This window comes from Carcharodon carcharias, chromosome 19 (assembly GCF_017639515.1).
Source record: "Carcharodon carcharias isolate sCarCar2 chromosome 19, sCarCar2.pri, whole genome shotgun sequence".
Taxonomy (NCBI): Eukaryota; Metazoa; Chordata; class Chondrichthyes; order Lamniformes; family Lamnidae; genus Carcharodon; species Carcharodon carcharias.
The window spans coordinates 17,671,747-17,690,713 of NC_054485.1; the positions used below are offsets into that span (position 1 = coordinate 17,671,747).

The 18,967-nt window shown below is 41.9% G+C and overlaps 1 protein-coding gene across 1 annotated transcript; it reads right to left on the reverse strand.

The window, feature by feature from the left end:
- Positions 1 to 2,448: 2,448 nt before the first annotated feature.
- Positions 2,449 to 15,985, reverse strand: zgc:91910 (uncharacterized protein LOC445276 homolog). Its single transcript, XM_041213751.1, has 4 exons — positions 15,863 to 15,985; positions 5,677 to 5,825; positions 4,531 to 4,650; positions 2,449 to 3,725 (listed from the first exon to the last, which is right to left on the reverse strand). Exons 2-3 carry the CDS (start codon positions 5,806 to 5,808, stop codon positions 4,555 to 4,557), a joined length of 228 nt encoding a protein of 75 aa, XP_041069685.1. The 5' UTR covers positions 5,809 to 5,825; positions 15,863 to 15,985; the 3' UTR covers positions 2,449 to 3,725; positions 4,531 to 4,554.
- Positions 15,986 to 18,967: the final 2,982 nt, after the last annotated feature.

An 18,967-nucleotide genomic window follows, 5' to 3' on the forward strand; every position in this document is an offset into this window, starting at 1 on the left:
TACTCTTAGTCAGATCCCACTTAGATAATTGGCCAAATATCTGGCAGTGTAACATAAAGGTTGTGGAGTTTGTTGCAGAAGCAGTGAGCTATGCTATACAGGAGGAAACTAAGGGAGATCGATTTTTGCGCGATGAGGATATTAAATCTGCTCGGATCCGCTGTCCATGCGCAGACTGATCCACATCTGGAACCAGTTCAAACTGACCTCGAGTACCAAAGTAAATCATAGGAAGAGCAAGGCCATGTTCTTTGGGAAATGAGCTGACCGATCCTTTGTCCCCTTCACCGTCAGGGCTGACGGCCTGAAGGTGCTGGGGATATGGTTCGGAGGGACTGGGGCATGCGTTAGAAACTGGAAAGATGGAAATGTCTATGGTGCAAAGAAAACTGGAAATGTGGGAGTGACGCTCCCTCTCCATTGCAGGTAAGAACCTGGTCATCAGGTGTTAGGCACTCTCGCTGTTGCTGTACGTGGCACAGGTCTGGCCCACTCCACACTCCTGCGCGATGGCGATCACTCGGGCCATCTTTCGCTTAATTGCGAGGTCGAAAATGGATTGTGTCTGCAGGGACGCAATGTACATGCCTCTAGATAAGGGGGAAAAATACATGCCCAACATCACCCTCATACTGATGGCCACCTTTGTGTGTGGCTGCATCAAGCTGTGTGTAGACCCTTGGTATGCAAACACCAAGTGTCACTATGTGCTGAGGTTCTACCTGTCCCTGGTGTTGCGAAGGATGGATCTGGCCACGCTGCCGCGGAACGCTCCAAGTACCACCTGTCGACACCTCATGGAAAAATTTATGCAGAGAAACACCTTTGACCACAAGTCCATCAGGCAGTGATCAGCACGTAACATCTTAGAGGCCCTGTGGGAAAAGGAGAGGGTGGAGCATGTGGGATGGTTCCCCCAGCAGACTGTCAAAGCCATTTGGCAGAATGCCTCATTGCCAGATATTTCCAACAAGCACCAAGATGTAGCTTGGCTGGTTGTGAGAAAGGCCCTCCCCGTCAGATCCTTCCAACACATCAGGAGTCTCACCCCTTCTGCACGTTGCGCTCAAGGTGGATGTGGTGGGGATGAGACCATTGTTCACCTCCCTGTGGATTGTGTCATTGTAAAGAAGGTCTGGAGGGAGATGCAGTGGTTTCTGTCAAGGTTCATCCCGAGTAGTTCTGTGACACAGGACTCTGTGCTCTACAGGCTGTTCCCAGGGACACACACCAAGACAAACATCAACTGCAGCTGGAGGATCATCAACTCCATGAAAGATGCTCTTTGGTCTGCCTGAAACTTGTTGGTCTTCCAGCGCAAAGAGTTATCCCCGACCCAGTGTTGCAGACTGCACATTCCAAGGTCCAGGACTACGTGCTGAGGGACCCACTAAAGCTTGGGGCAGCCACCACAAAGGCCCAATGTGGAAAGGTCAGCGCCTAAGACCTTTCTGCCATCGTGCTCCGAGGGGCTGGGAACTGCTTAGAGCCCTCAGGCTGTACAGCTCACAATGAATGTACGCATTAAATACTAATTGTATTATAATTGTATTGAAGCACCTCAGAGAGCAACATTTTGTACGTTGATAACTCCGATACTATTGTTGATTGTCTGTAATAACCATATTGAAATGATTGTAATATTCATTGATTGTATTGATGCACCTCGTGATCCATGTGTAAAAGTTTTTCAGAGATGCCATAAAAAATGAGAAGGCCAAGGGTAGATCTTTGAGGGACACTGGAGGTAACTGCAGGAGTGGGAAAGGAAGCCAATGCAAGTGATTCTCTGGCTACAATTATATAAATATGAATGGAATCACATCCCACCCAGCTGGACAACTGTAGAGAGATGTTGGATGGCAACGATATGATCAACTGTGTAAAAGGCTGCTAACAGGTCAAGGAGGGATATTTTGCTTTCAATCACATAGGAAAGTCACAAATGACATGTGAAGAGCCATTTCAGTATGCTGCAAATAAAAGGAAATTTCTCAAATCGGAAAGTTAATTCAGTGACCCTTTTAACTGGTTTCTTCCTCGATATACTGGAAGACAGTACTCAAAATGTGTACGTGACTCATTAGTAAATGAATACATTATCTATCTGTATCCAATTATAACTTCTCTTAACTGCACACCTCAAAATAAATGATTTTAAGCTGACTCACATTTACTTAAACTGCAAACCATACCTAAATAGCAGAAATATTTTCATTTGCCCACTTTATTTATATAGCTGATCCTATTTCCATTCAAACCAAGCAGTTAAGAGACTCAGTGTTAGACTACACCAAGTGGTTTACAGTACAGGTTCACTTTAATCCAGAAATGTTATTGATGATGGAAAAATCAAGTGCTACATTTTGTAGGAAACAATACATCACATTGGCAGGAATACTAGACTCAGTTCAGCACAAGAAGAATAAGGAATTCTGAGCCATTCCATTTACAAGAAAATGTGCTTCTGATATTTATTAAAGAAATTACAATGAGCTCCAGATAAATCACAAAATACTGCACGTGTATGATTATGCAAAGTTGCTACAGAGCAAAGAGACTTGAAAAAGGGCCAAAGGATTAGGAGCAGAACTAGGTGAAATACACAAGCTATTGCAATCCTAGTTACTGTGGTTTCGAATAGGAACTTTCTCAAGTCAATTTCGGAATTAGCTTCCGTCTACATTTGAGAAACCCCTTTAACGAGTTTTAGACATAAAAAACAAGACTAGTTAATAGACATGTTACTACCAACCTGCCAGCTTTGCAATGTTAACTCTACAATCGTTAGCTACAAAGCAACAGTTTGAAAACAGTCAGCAAAGCTCAGACACATCCGCTTATTAGCATTTACACATTAGAGACAGTGTCTCTTCACGTGTCTGCTCCACATTAATGTATTTTAAACTGTTAGGGATGCTACAGTATGATTTGCAATAGAAAAATCATGGAGCTCAGATGAAATCTGTTATCTTCAGGTAATCAAGCACTCTTCATAAAATGAATGGTTTTAAAACGAGAGAAGTGGTTATGAGTTTAAACTGTTCTACAATCATCTGGAAACATCCACTTTTTGGCCAGTGAGAAAGACCCTATTGTCATCTTCAGAATCCTTCATGGTTTGATCGCAATTATTATTTAAGTTAAGATTGCAACAGGGGAACAACGTTTTTAATATATTGCAACAACCCTTCTACAAAGAAGGTGCTGAACACAAGCTGTACAATGGATACATATCCTAATGTGGATGACTGGCCTGTGCTTAGCAAGGTCAAGATATTTTATTAGTGATAGGCCAGCACACTAACCTAACCAAACTTGTAAAAGCAACACAGCATTCACTGATAGAGGTTTCTGCAAAACCAATGTAAGTATAAGCCACAGATTTTATGCTTCCACATAGTTTTGCAATAGTCTCCAACAGTACAAGTATCACAATGATGCCAGCGCTTAAACATAGTGAATGAAGAGAAACAAATGTTAGTACTGTCTATCACTAGATCAGTACCACATTCTCACCCAGCTCACTTGAAGAATTGGCAGCTTTGTAATGTCTGAAAAAAAATGTTCACTCCAATGTTCCCTTGTCCCCAAAACACGAAAGGAATAAACATTGATAGTTCAGTAGTAAGTAGAAAGTGAAAAGTTTGAAGAATCAAACATTCTTCATCTTTTCCAGGCCTTGTGTAGTAGGTTCAGTGCATCATGTCAACAGAATTCCAAGTCTGAAAGTAATCACAAAATACAAGTTAGAAAAAAGGTGTTATAAAATCAAACTTGCACTTCCCACCAGCAAATATCTATAAAACCTAACTTTTAACAGTAATTGTTCATTTGAATATTCATTTTATAAAATTTACTTTAGTAACAGGATGGGCTACTTTGATCAACACTGTTGTGTGCTCATCAAACAAGCTCAATTGTTTAATTTGAATATATTGCCTCCATCACTGAAGGTGGAGCTGAATTTAAAGAAGCAAAAGAGCGCAAATGACTTGGCATGAACAGAATCCATGGTAAAATATTTGTTTTCTACCCCTCAACTTTCAAACCAAGAGTGCCAAAAATCACAATTTTCTCATATCCAGTGATCAACCAGCCTCACAGTAAGTACATCTCTTTGCTAAAGCTGTTCACATGGAGGGGCTAGATTTAAGCAGCTTTTGGGTTCCAAATGCCTTTAAGATTCAGATATCTGGCACATTGCAAACTATCACATGCAGGCCCTTCCAATATATCGAAGACAGATGTCACTGGGAAGCGAACTGCTAGAAGGCAATATTTTAAAAGTTATGTTGAAAAGGCACATTATATGTAGAATTTGATCAGAGAAATAAGCACTTTCGCCTGCACCAAATTCTGTACAATGAAGTATGATACATCATTCATGATAATATTCAGAAGGATTGTGAACATATTCTCCAAGGATTCAATCATGTTAGTCAATGGTCTTAGACTAGTTTTGTCTTATTGTTGTGTACACAATTTTCTTGATGTGCCTACTTAGAGATGATCAAAAAAGTTTCTCACCCAAATCCAAGTTTTGCTTTCTTTTTATGCCTGTACATCAACCAATTCAGGAGGCAAAGGAGATTTAGGGTGTTTACTCTCAAAATGCTGTTTGAAAGTTTTAGGATCTGGCATCTGTGTCTGAAAGAAAAGACGACCATTGTATCATTGCGATAAGTAACTGATACGATAATTATCACAGTGCCTAGTTACTTTGAAAAAAAAAACCCACAATAACCTGAGAATTACCCAGTGGCTCTCTGCATCACTGCACTGCATTGAGACATTTAAACATACTGAGCAGTCCCGATTGAAACTCTAACCTGTGTTGGTTAACTGATCTGAGCCAGGGTGGAAAACTAATGCTTGTTGGAATTAAACTCAAGACCCAGAGTTGAAAGACATAAAGGCACTCTACTGTGGGTCAAAGCTGTGATTTTTCTCCAGCTTGATCCTTAATTTTTTGATCAAGGCATGTACTTTGATAAGGTACAGATCCATAGGTTGTGGCCATCATTCATAGCCTCGTATAAGTCTACTTCCCCACATGCGTGCATAAACACTGACAATTCTGTATGCAAGCTATCAAAAAGCAAGCTGGCTACTTAACCTCAAGGAGCTCCACTGCAGATTCAATGTCCTCCCATGTCCTAGCTTCAAAGCTTCCTTCCACTGGCATCCATACATGCACACAATCAGCTTTTAGGAACAGAAACTTTGGCTGTTTTGCCTCCTGATGATCCAGGAGCACTGAAACAATTTGAAAACCCTTGATCCCTGTTCGTGATCACTTAACTTGGTATGGACAGAGGTATAAACCAGAGATCTCCCTGGTCTGTATAACTCAGCAATGTACCATCTTAATCAGCTGTGCCATTAGTGAAGATCTTGTATTTCTATATTGCTAATGGTAATAGCAAGTTATCAAATAGACAACCCATGAAAATAATTAAAACAAAGTCAACTAGTTCAGTGTAAATTGGAATTACTTATTCCCAAGAGGAACGCATACTCTTGGAATTAGCCTGGAATCTCTGCCTCAAACTTAAAAAAAAAAAGTCTGACACAATTAGAACACAACAGCTCACAGCAGTTGATCTAAACAGCACAATCGGTACTTTCAAAGACATGTTACAGCAGTACTGCTTTGATGACCTATTTCTTTACCTTGCAGACTGGACATGTGTGCACAAGTGCTGCTTTTGCTGCTGCTTTTTGATCAGATCCTCCCTTCTTCTTTTCAGCTTGCCTCTTGGCATTCTTCTGCTGGGCTTGTATCTTCTGCTGTCCACGAGCCATGACGAAACTCAGGAAATCTAGCCAAAAAAACCTAAGTTTCAGTTACCGTCTTAGATAATGATAGCCACCACGGGTAACAGAAGCAAGCTGTCACATTAAAGCTACTGCACTAAATAAGGACTTGATTAAAAAAATAAAAAGGTTGTGAGTTTGAGCAGAACCACTGTTAGGCATTCTAGCAAATTTACAACAAATCATCACAGTGCAGTAACCAGCAGCTGAGTGCCAATCAAGAAAGAAATGAAAAGGGTGCAAATCAACTACTGTAACAAGGAAAACACTTGTGTATTGAATAGAGCAGTTCCACAGGTTAATTCAAATTTGAAAGTAAAAAAAGTTTAGTGCATCCTGCTTGGACAAAAATGAAAGCTATGGCACCACCGACAAACTCCAGCTATGAACAGGCATGGAATTTTCTGCCAAATGATGAGTTTAATGGCGCTTGCCATTATTGTGCAAATCACCCAGCAACTTGGTTAAAAGCGTGCGAATTGAGAATTCTCCACAAGTTGCTGCAAAATTTGCACTGCTCTGCCATTAACCAATGGAAAGAGAAGCTTGCCCTCAAATTCCATGAGTTCATTAAGTTCCTGCAATTGTGCATTAATTGCCAAATAAACTCACCTAGAAAGTTAGGGCCTCAACTTAATGGAATAACTATCCTCATTAAAAGGGTACTTATCAGTCTGCCTTACCAATTAATTTTGCAGCCCAAAAGCGGAACAATTTAAACTGCACAGTTTGAACAAAATTATCCAGAAAAGGAAAAGCACTAACCTATGACATGATACCATTTGAGAGGCTCATGGCAAAGATAATGCCACTTGGAGAATGTAATACACAGATAGAGAAAATAGCACCTTGAATTTACTTTAATTGTTCCGAAGCAGGAGAATTATAAAATAAATGAGGTAGAGGCAGAGAAGTATAGGGGAGGGAATTCCAGAGTTTAGGGCCTTGACAGCTGTATGCAGAGCAACCAATGGTGGTTCAATCAAAATTGGAAATGCTCAAAGTGCCAGAACTGGAGGAGTAAGATATCAGAGTTGCAGGCTAGGGATTATGGATAGGGAGGGTCAAGAACAAGGAGGATTGAAATAAGAATGAGAATTTTTCGATTTAAGGGTGGATGAATGAATAGGGCTTGGGGTGAGTTAAGATATGGGCAGAGTTTTAGATGATATTAAGGTTAGAGGATAGAATGTGGGAGGCAGGCCAGGACTGTATTGGAACAGTGAAGTCTAGAGGAAACAAAAACATTGTTGAAGGTTTCACCAGATGAGATGAGGCAGGGCAACGTCAGACAGCGTCAGAGTTGGAATGGGGCAGTTCTAGTGATGACATGGATGCGTCAGAAGCTCATCTCTGGGTCAAATATAATACCAAAGTTGCGAGCAGCCCAGTTTATCCTCAGACAATTACCAGGGAGAGGGATGAAGTCGTTAGCTAGGGAGCAGAGTTTGAGAGAGGCAAAGATACTGTGGCTTTGATCTTCCCATTTCGTTAGAGGAAATTGCTGTTCATTCAGTGCTTGAAGTGAAACAACCTGACACTTTGGAGGCAGTGCAATGGTCAAGAGAGTGGTAGTGCGGTAGAACTAGGTATCAGCGTACATGGGGAAACTGACGTATTTTCAGAGATGCCATGAAAAATGAGGGGGCCAAGGGTAGATCTTTAAGGGACGCTGGAGGTAACTGCAGGAGTGGGAAAGGAAGCCAATGCAAGTGATTCTCTGGCTACAATTATATAAATATGAATGGAACATCCCACCCAACTGGACAACTGCAGAGAGACGTTGGAGGACGACGATATGATCAACTGTGTAAAAGGCTGCTAACAGGTCGAGGAGGGATACTTTGCTTTCAATCACATAGGAAAGTCACAAATGACATCCGAAGAGCCATTTCAGTATGCTGCAAGTAAAAGGAAATTTCTCAAATCGGAACAATGGGTGTTAGGGTAGCTATTACTATAAACAGAAATATCTGGAGTTAAGACTGAGCAAAGAATATCAACTTGATAAAATTGGGGAAGTAAAAAAGTAAAGCCATTCAGCCCCTCAAGTCTATTTCACCTTTCAATGAGAGATCATTCCACATTGCTGCCATTACCCAATTAATCCTAAATAGTGAAATTTTAAATAGAGTAGCAGAGTGACCTTGATGTGCAGATACACGGGTTATTTTAAAGCTGGCAGTACAAGTAGATAAGACCAATGAAAAACAGTAACCTTGGATTTCTGTGTACACAAGAACATGACAAATTTGTATTAAACCACAGCTGCAATACATACAGTTTACTGCACCTTATTTATAACACAAAAGCAAGAGAAAGGGGGCAGCTAGGAAATTATCAGGATTTAGTTAATTTAGTACGAAGGGATAAAAGTTGAGACTTTCTTATACCAGTGACTTGATAAAGCATTCAAGATTATGAAGAGCAATTAAGATTACTTCCATTGATCAATGAACAGTAAGAGAACAAAAGTTAAAATCACAAAAAACTTAGGTGGTTAAAAAATTGTACCAAGGACATTAGAAAGCGGATTCTTCCGTCACAGCTATTGTCACAAAATCCATTAAGAGAATTAAGCTACTGATTTTCTAAAATCACATCCTCGCCTCCACCTTTGAGGTCCTAGTCCCCCATTAAAACCTCTACTCTTCTTCATCCTGGCTGTTCATCGCCACTCCCCTCAAGTTCAAAAGGGCACAGACTTGAGTGGGTATGGTGGACAACTGGATTGGCTATTCATTGCCAGATCTGACTGGACCTCAAAAGCACTATGGGGTCCTTGGGTTCTGCCAAAATTGCTAAGTATTCCAGGACCATTTCTGGTATCATTTCTCTACTGCAAATCTTAACCACCACCCCACCCCACCGCCCGCCCCCCCGGCACCTGTCTCCTCCATCCTCATCCTCAAGTGGAAGGAGCTCACGGACTTTTGTCACTTAGGTTTGAGACCATCCAATCAGGTAATCCAGTTGTTTCCTTCCCTTGCCCCGACACAGCAGGCCAAACTTTCTCCAAGGCTTCCCCAGGCCCCATCCCTGCCCTAACGCAAATTTAAATCTTCCTCATCTTCCTTCATGCCCTCTCCATGTTGAACTTGTTTGAGACCAACCACCTGCTCTGTCAGCTCTATTTCCACTCAACTGCTAACCATCCATACTGACCCTAGTTCCTTTAAATCTGCCCGCATCACCATACTTCTCAAAAAAAAAACCAAACCCAGGTTCCTGTCCTTGCAAACTGCTGTTCATTTCCAACCTCCCTTCCCTTTCAAGTCCTGAACCTGCTGTCACTTCCCAAATTTATAGCCACCTTACCTAAACTCCATATATGAATCCATCCAATCAAGCATCCCCCACCCCCCTCACTAAGCCACAGAATCAAAACAGCTCAAAACTACAAATGACAATTTTAATAGCACAGAGGGAGGCCATTTGGCCCATCGTGTCTGAACCAGCTCTCCAAATGAGCATTATGACCTAGCGTCACTGGCCTGCCTTTTCCCTGCAAATTGTTTGTATTCAAATCATCCAATGCCTTCTTGAATGTCTCGATTGAATGTCCCTTCACCACACTTCCAGGCAGTGCATTCCAGCCCCGAACCACTCATGTGAAAAAGTTTTTTTCTCAGGTCACATTAGCTTCTTTTGCAAATCACTTTATATCTGTGCCCTCTTGTTCTTGATCCTTTTATGAGTGGGAACAGCTTCTCCCTATCTACTCCGTCAGTCCACTCATGATTTTGAGCATCTCTATCAAATCTCCTCTTAGCCTTCTTCACCCCAAGGAGAACAGTCCCAACCTCTCCAATCTATCTTTATCACTGACATTTCTCATCCCTGGAAACATTCTTGTAAACCTCTTCTGCACTCTCTCCAACGTGTTCACATCCTTCCTATAATGTGGCGCCCAGAACTGTACACAACACTTCAGCTGAGATCTAACAAGTGTCTTCAACATAACCTTCTCAATCTTGTACTCTAGGCCCCTACTAATAAAGCCCAGGATACTATATGCTTTATTAACTGCTCTCTCCACCTGTCCTGCCACCTTCAATGATCTATGCACATATAGACCCAGGTCTTTCTACTCCTGCACCCACTTCAAAATTTCACCCCTTATTTTATATTGTCTGTCCATGTTATTCCTACCAAAATGCATCACCTCACACTTCTCCGCATTGAACTTCATCGGGCACTTATCTGCCCACTCCACCAACTTGTCTAAGCTTTTTTGAAGTTCTACACTGTACTCGCAGTTTACAACACTCCTAAGCATCATATCATACACAAACATTGAAATTGTCCCCTGCACACCAAGATCTAGATCATTTATATCAGGAAAAGCAAGGGCCCCAATACTGACCCCTGGGGAACTCCAGTACAAACCTTCCTCCAGCCCGAAAAATATCCACTGACCACTACTCTCTGCTTCCTATTTTTCAGCCAATTTTGTATCCACGTCACCACTATCCCTTTTATTCCATGAGCAAAAATTTCTCTCGCAATTCTGTTGTGTGGCACTGTATCAAGTGCCTTTTGAAAGTCCCAACATTACCCTCAACGCCCTTTTCTACTACCTCTTCAAAAAACTCCAGCAAGTTAGTTAAACATGATTTCCCCTTTAGAAATCCATGCTGGCTCTTCCTTATCAACCCATATTTTTCCATGTGACTAATTCCATCTGAATAATTCTTTCTAGAATCTTGCCCACCACTGAAGTTAAACTAACTGGTCTGCAATTATTGGGCTTATCCTTACAACCTTTTTTGAACAAGGGCATAATGTTTGCAATTCTCCAGTCCTCTGGCACCTCCCCCAAGTCTAGGGAAGACTGAAAAATCATGGCCAGTGCCCCTGCAATTTCTACTTTCCCTTCAATATCCTCGGATGCATCTTGTCCAGTCCGCCCCAGTGCCTTGTCAACTTTAAGTACCGACAATCTATTCAACATTTCCTCATCAATTTTGAACCCTTCTAGTGACAGCATTCCCTCGCCTGTCACCATGGACTGGGTAGCATCTACCTTCTTGGTAAAGACGGATGTGAAGTATTCTTTAATAACTCAGCCATGGCCCCATTGTCCATGTGTAAATTCCCTTTGAGGTCCATAATCGGCCCTACTCCTTTTACCACCATTTTACTATTTATATGCCTATAGAAAACTTTGGGATTCCCCTTTATGTTGGCAGGCAGTCTTTTCTCAATGCTTCTTCGCTTCTCTAATATGCTATTTCACCTCCCCTCTGAACCTTCTGTATTCCTCTTGGCTCTCAATTGTATTTTCTACCTGACACCTATCACAAGCACACTTTTCTTATTTATCTTAATTTCTATCACCTCATTCATCCAGGGAGCTTTGGATTTGTTTGCTCTGCCTTTCCCTTTCGGGAAATATTGACTGTGCCCAATCCAATTCTTTTTTTGAAGGCAGCTGATTCTCATTCATGAACTGTAGCTGAACAATGGCAAACTATACCTACCTCTTCACTCCTCTCGATCTGTCAGCTAACCACACTGCCCTCCTCCAATACCTCTCCAGCAAGATGGGACTAAACTCTCACCTTGTTTCACTCTCATCTATCCAGTTGCAGCCAGTAAATCACCTTGAAGGGCTCCTCTTTCCACTCCTGCATAGTTACCTCTGGCATCCCTCAAGGACCTACCCTTGGTCACCACCCAATTCTCACTGACGTTCTGTTGCTCACCAACATCTAAAAGCTCAATTTTCACATGTATATTGATGACACAGTGCTGCTCCACAACCCCCCACCATCCTTCTACCATTTGAATTGGGGGACTACTTGTCTGACATCCAGAGTAGGACAAGTATAAATTTCCTCCAAATATTGGGAACCCTGCCACAAATTACACTCCCAAGCACCAGCTCAATCCCTCTCCCTGGCAACAATGAGAGACTGAGATACTATTCACAGCCTTGCTGACATATCCGACTGAGATGAGGTTCCGACCCACATCCACAATCATCAGGACTGCCCATTTCCACCTCCCTAACATTCTGCCTCTGATTTGCTAGTGAAACTCAAGCCAATGACTTGACTATTCCAAATCACTCCTTGTCTGCCTGCTACATTTTACCCTCTGAACTTGACAATCCCAAACTCTGCTGCTGTTGTCCTAACTTGCACCAAGTCCCATTCAACCCGTTCTCACTGACCCACGCTGGCTCTGTCAAACAATGGCTCAGTTTTAAAATTCTCACCCCATTTTCAAATTCCTTCACAGCCTCACTATCTCTAATCTCCTTCAGCTACACAATTTTTGTAGCTCCTCCAATTTAGGCCTCTTGAAATCCCAGATTTTAATCATTCCATTAGTGGCAGCTCTGGCTTTAGTTGCCAAGACCCCAGGCTCTGGAATTTCCTCCCTCAACATCTGCTTTTTTTTATTCCTTGAAGACTGACCTTAAAACCTACCTCTAAACAAGCTTCTGGTCAACTGCCCTACTATCTCCCAAGATTCGGTGTCAAATTTTAGTCTGCTAACACTCCTGCGAAGTACTTTGGGACATTATACCACATTAAAGATTATATATAAATACAAGTTATCGTCGTCAACTTAGATAGTTACTTAAACAGTTGAGTAACAGGATTATTAAGGTACATGTGGTGTAAGGAAAAATAGAATTAGGTTACATACTCAATCAAAAAAAATCAGCAGACAGGATGGACCTGATCTGATGACCTGTTTCTATCATGTAACATGCTTATTTTATCTACACAAAGATATTTAATTTGTATGACAACTCAGCTGAGAAAGAGACACACCACTGCTTCAAATATATGATCAGGAATGGAGAGGTTTCTATTTTGCAATTACTTGCCATCTGGAGTATGAAGCTTGTACATCACAACTATCCCAGAAGAACTAATTCGTCATTTTATCATCCCCTAAAACTATAAAACAATCTTTCCCCCCCAACAAAATAGAATAGAAAAGAAAAGAATAGCATATATAAGTACAAATTTTGGGCAGAGATGTATTTACACACACAATGTGTGAAACTTGACTCAGTGGTGGTACTCACTTCCAAGTCCAAGAGCTTACGTCTTACACCGGAGACAAGCACATAATCTAAAAATGAACAGTTCAATAAGAAGAAATGCTGGACACATCTTTCATATGGGACATCTTAGGTGCACAAGATCGATCCAACAGCCAGTATTTATCCTCAGAAAACATCTAAACAGATGACCTAATCATTCATTTCAATGCTGTTTGTTGAAACTTACTACTCTTAATAATTCTTGTATAACAGTGGTTACACTTCTCAAGTATTTTGGGACATCTTGGGATCATGATATACAAGTCTCATGCTTAAAAAAAAGCCTTTAGCAATATATTTTTCTCTGGTTCTGGAAGAATGACAACAGAATACATATCACTGAAGACGACTTTATTACTGTTTATACCTTGAATGTTCCAGCTCCTTCAATACTGAACAGACAATTAATCTAATTTGCAGTTTGAACAGTAGCTATGTTACAGCTGTACAGAGCTTTTTTAAGTCCTCAGGTGGAGCTCCGCATTCATTTCTCAGCACTGTACCGCAGGAAGGGTAAACTGCTCTCAAAGGAGGTACAGTGCAGATTCACCAGATTTATACCAGAGCTAAAAGGGATTAAATTATGAGGACAAGTTGCATCGACTTGGCTCGTATTCTCTTGAACATAAGGGGTGATCTAATTTTGATATTTAAGGCAACCAGGCGAACATACAAATTAGGAATAGACCACTCAGCCCTGAGTCTGCTCCTCCATTCAATAAGATTATGGCTGATCCGACTGCAGTCTCAACCCCACATTCCTGTCTACCCAATAACCTTTCACCTTGTTAATCAAGCTCTGCCTTAAAAATATTCTAGAACTCTGCTTCCACCGCCTTTTGAGGAAGAGAGTTCCACATACTCATGACTCAAAATTTCTCATCTGTCTTCAATGACCTTTTAATTTAAAACCTTGACACCCTAGTTCTAGAAAATCTCCCAAGAGGAAACACCCTTTCCACATCCATCCTGTCAAGACCCCTCAAGATCCTGAAGGTTTCAATTAAGTCACCTCTTACTCTAAACTCCATGTTTACTCTAAACAAGCCTAACCTGTCCAACCTTTCCTCATATGACAACTCGCTGATTCCTGGTATTAGTCTAGAAAACCTTCTCTGAACTGCTTCTAACACATTTATATCCTTCCTTAAATAAGGAGACTAAGTGTACACAGTATTCCAGATGTGGTCTCACCAGTGCCCTGTACAAATGAAGCATAACCTCCCTGCTTTTGTAAGCAATTCCCCTCATGATAAACAATAACATTCTATTAGCTTTCCTAATTACTTGCTGTATCTGCATATTAGCCTTTTGTGATTCATGCACAAGGACACCCAGAACCCTCTGAATCTCAGAGCTCTGCAATCGCTCACCATTTAGAAAAGCTTTTTTATTCTTCCTACCAAAATGGACAATTTCACATTTGCCCACATTATACTCCATTTACCAGATCTTTGCCCACTTACTTAACCTATGTCCTCTTCACAATTTACTTTTCTACCCATCTTTGTGTCGTCAGCAAATTCAACAACCATTCCTTCAGTATCTTCATCCAAGTCATTATTATAAATTGTAAAAAGTTGAGGCCCCAGCACTGATCTCCGTTGCACACCACTCGTCACATCCTGCCAGCCAGAAAAAGACCCATTTATGCCAACTCTTGCTTCCTGTTAGCTAGCCAATCTTCTGTTCATGCCAGTATGTTACCCCCTACACCATGAACTTTTATTTCCCGCAATCAACTTTGATGGGGCACCTTATCAAATGCCTTCTGGAAACTTAGGTACATCTGGTGGATCCCCTTTATCCACAGCATGTGACTCCTTCAAAAGAACTCCAATAAATTGGTTAAACATGATTTCCCTTTCACAAAACCATGTTGATTCTGCCTGATTACCTTGAATTTTTCTGTGCCCTGCTATAACATCTTCAATAGCTAACCATTTTCCCCATGACAAATGTTAGGTCAATTTTGAATAAACATTTGTTATTTTCCAATCTAATGGAACATGCCCAAATCTACAGAATTTTGGAAATTTCGAACCAATACAACAACTATCACACTGGCCACTTCTTTCAAGACCTTGGGGTGACGTCCATCTGGACCCAGGGATTTGGCAGCCCGAGTCAATAGGACAGACAAGGAAACAATTCCCCCTGGTGGGAGAGCCCAAAATATTGTGCCAAAGTTTAAAAATAATAGGAGGTAGGCCATTCAGTGGTGATATCATTCACTCACAGAGAGGGTAGTGGAAAAATAGAACTTTCAGCCCCTAAAAGTTGTTGAGGCTGGGGAGGGGAGGGGGGTGGGGGGGTCAATTGAAGAGTTCAAAACTGCTATACGAGTGCTTGGGCAGGGGCAAAAGTTACAGGCCCAAAGGCAGACAGACAGACGAAGTGAGGAGCGGAACAGGCTGGAGGGGCCGAATGTCCATGGAGTCTGTGTCAAATCACTGAAGCTCCTCTTTGCACCCAGCGCAAATGGCGGGCTGGCGGGGGGGGGGGGGGGACGGTGAGGAGGACATGGCAAGTCCGCTAGAGGAGATACAATTTGGGTCACCACGAGGAAGGCGAATAACAGAACTGACATTACCTCTAAACCAAGCAAGGGTTGTTTTTTTCCCTCTGTCAGTTGGTTATAACCTTAAGCCTCCCTCCAGCGAACAAAAGACAGACCTTATGTCAACGCCTCGCCCAATGGCGCCAACATAGAGCGTCCCAGCCGCAGCTGGTAAAGGGGAGGGGGGGCGTTGGGGGGGGGAAATTCTGTCCCTGTCCGCGGATGACTTCAATCTAAAGCCCCGCGGCCCGGTGCTGGCTGTGCGGCCTACCGCCAGCGCCTGGGCGGCCAGGAAGCTACGCCGCCGCCCCACACTCAACGGCGAAGGCTCGCACTCCGGGGCCGGCCAGCTTCATTCCGCCCCCGAACCAACCGAGCGCAACACGGGGGAAGTGTCACGGCCGCGTTAAACTCACCTGGCGGGCCCGCCCGGATCGCAGTTACGGGGGGGCGGGGGGAGGGGGGGTGGTGTGTGGGGAGGGGAGGAAATAACGACGAGCGCAGTCGGCTGCAGACCACCCTCCTCCTCCTCGTCGTCGTCGGCTCGGCGGCGGTTGACTGTGATGTCAGCGGAAGTGACGCAAGCGCGCACGGAGGGGCGGGGCCCGGCGGGGGCAATCACGTGCTTTCTGAAGGTTGCAACAGCCGCGTGGGAAAGATACAACTGGGTTGGCAGCCCAATGTTTGTCATATTGCACCCAGCGTGATTCTCCGCCCCTTTCCTCGAGACATTTAAACTTGCAAATCCCTTTAAACATTTGAAACTGCATTCGTTTTAAAATATGATTTGTAAAATAGGTCTTAATAAAGCAGTGGAAATGCCACACGCCATGCAACGGTTATTTGGCTCACCTATCATGCTTGCAATTGCCACTTAAACCGTATTTCTCCCGACACAATGAAAAGAAACTTACATTTCAACTAGTCTTTAACTTAGAAAAGGAAGCATCACAGAAAAGGAAGTAAGCATGTCTTAAAACGATGAAGAAAACGGATTTATTTTTAGCCATTTGGGAGAGCTGATGGAAATGCTCAAAAGTCAGTTGAAAATGCGTTTTCAGAAATATAACAACAGAATAGTGCGGATGCTGGAAATCAAAAACAAAAATAGCGGGAAAAAACTCAGCAGGTCTGACAGCATCTGTGCAGAGGAAGACAGAGTTAAAGTTTCGAGCCCTTATGACTCTTCATCGTTCTGAGGAAGAGTCATACGGGCTCGAGACGTTAACTCTTGTCTTGCTCTCCACAGATGCTGTCAGACCTGCTGAGTTGATGCGTTTTCAGAACTTGTTTAAAGGAGGGAAGAGCAGGGAGAGAGTTCTGAAGAATGGGACCAAGGTGGTTAAGGCTCTGGCTGGTGTAGCTAAAGGAAGAAGTGCATCATGGAGAATAAATGTGTTGCAACACAGTCAACTGATGGCAGAGAAATGGGTATTTAGCCCATTGATAGGATCAAATTCTATTTAAGATTGTGGTTGTTGCAGCTGCACCAATCCAAGCAAGCAGTGAGTATTCCATCACACTGCTGATTAATGCCTTAAAGATTGTGGAGAAATTTTACATTCTGATCCATCAAACCACATCTCTCAGAGCACCCATTGTCCTTATAGCATTGATATGGCTGACGCAATTAAGTTTCTAATCAGGAATGATTTCCAAATTGTTTACAGTGGATAACTTGGCAGTGGTGGTTGGGGAGGCGATTGAGTTTTGTCTTGTTGAAATGGTCATTGTGTTCAACACTTATGAGATGCATAGGTTAAATGCCATGTGTCAACCCAAGCCTGGATATCGTCTGGCAATACTCGTTTCAACATCAGATTCATTGCAAATTAAACTGCACACTGGAATCATCATTGATGAAGCTGCTAAGGATATCTTTTCCATCATCATCATCAACAAGTACAAGGAGATCATGGGTTTCTTTGTCACTAAGATTGAGACCATCTGTCCAGCTTCCTCTTGCTTAACTCCTTCATTTTGCCCAATAAAAAAAGCTTGCATTAGTCTTTCCCACCCCCGCCATCCTCTAGTTCTTTCCTATCTTCCTCCATGCCACCTCTGAGACTCTTTTTGTTTCTGCAAAGTAAACTGCATCATCCTTCTTTGACAGGTTTCTTCCATTGTTCAACTCAGTGACACTGGACCTTGTTTGGTTCTGCTTACCCATGCAATTTTAGCCAGAACATCCCCAGAAATTGCTTCTCTTCCTGACTCTACATTGTTGTTTCCAGGGGCCCCATGAATCCATCATTGCCCCTCCTCATTCTCATCTATATGCTGTCTCTTGGTAACATTATCTGCAAGCACAAGGTCATCGCTACCTTTGCACAACTTCTCTCACTCTCCACTGCCTCTGTTGTTTCGCGACTTGTCCAACATCCAACCTTGGATAAACCACAATTTCCAGTTAAAAAGACCGAAGTCATTACATCTGGCACTTGCCAACTAATTCCAGCTGTTGCCACCAATTCCATCCCCATCCATGTTTCACGCTGAACCAGACTTACACAATCTCAATATCTTATTAAACACTGAGCTCAGTCTCCAAACCCAGAAACTGACATAATTTTGGCCATATTTCACAAATAAATGAAAGTGCAGCTTTTGAATAATATAGAAGGTAACAGATCAAAACTGATATATTTGTAAACTATTTCAAACCACTCATTGTTCCATTTACAACTCTACCTTTTCAATTTTTCAAATTGATATTTAAGAATAAAATATAATGTTATTGTTTATGTTCACATTTTAAAGCAATACTCATAACTTCTTTATTACACACTATGCTTATGTTAATGTATGAAGGTATATTTGCTGCTTTATGCATTGCATTGTGGATTTACAGAGGTAGATAGATTCTTGGTAAGCAAGGGGGTGATAGGTTATCAGGGGTAGGTGGGATACAGATTTCAGGTTACTATCAGATCAGCCATAATCTTATTAAATGGTGCAGCATGCTTGAGGGGCTGAATGGCCTACTGGTCCTTGTTCATATGTTTGTATTGTGTATTACACTATACATATGTCTGTGTGTGTTTGTTGTGTGTGTGTAACTGTAATTTGTTCTCTGCATAAAACTCCATATGGCTATGTTAATCTATGCATAGAGAAATCAATAATTTTTGTTTGATATTTTTAATATTGTAATTTTTTTTAATCAAGTATTTGAACTGAAGCATTGACATTATGTACCTCTTGTTTTGTGCATTACTTGAAACAATGCATATGTTTATCTGAAAGTTTTGGAACTACAGTAAGTTGACCGTTCACAGATTAATTGAAGCTTATTTGTACTTCATTGGATGCATTACATAAGTGAATAATTTTCTTCAAGATACAGTCTTCAGCAATTTGAAAATACTAAACTTCCAGATATTTATGTGGCAAAATACTACATCCTCTTTAATTGACTTGCGCTCTGTTTTGTTTTTCTCCCCATTTTATCATTGGTCCAGGATATTTTATCAGCATGGGCTACATTCTGTTATGTAGAAAGTTTAAGGAGGTTGGGATTA

Excerpts from the sequence above, each read along its gene's own strand:
- zgc:91910 (XM_041213751.1), bottom strand. The coding sequence starts at position 5,808 with ATGGCTCGTGGACAGCAGAAGATACAAGCCCAGCAGAAGAATGCCAAG. Across the intron at positions 4,651-5,676 it reads ACACATGTCCAGTCTGCAAG|ACACAGATGCCAGATCCTAA; the intron begins GTAAAGAAATAG and ends CTTTTCTTTCAG.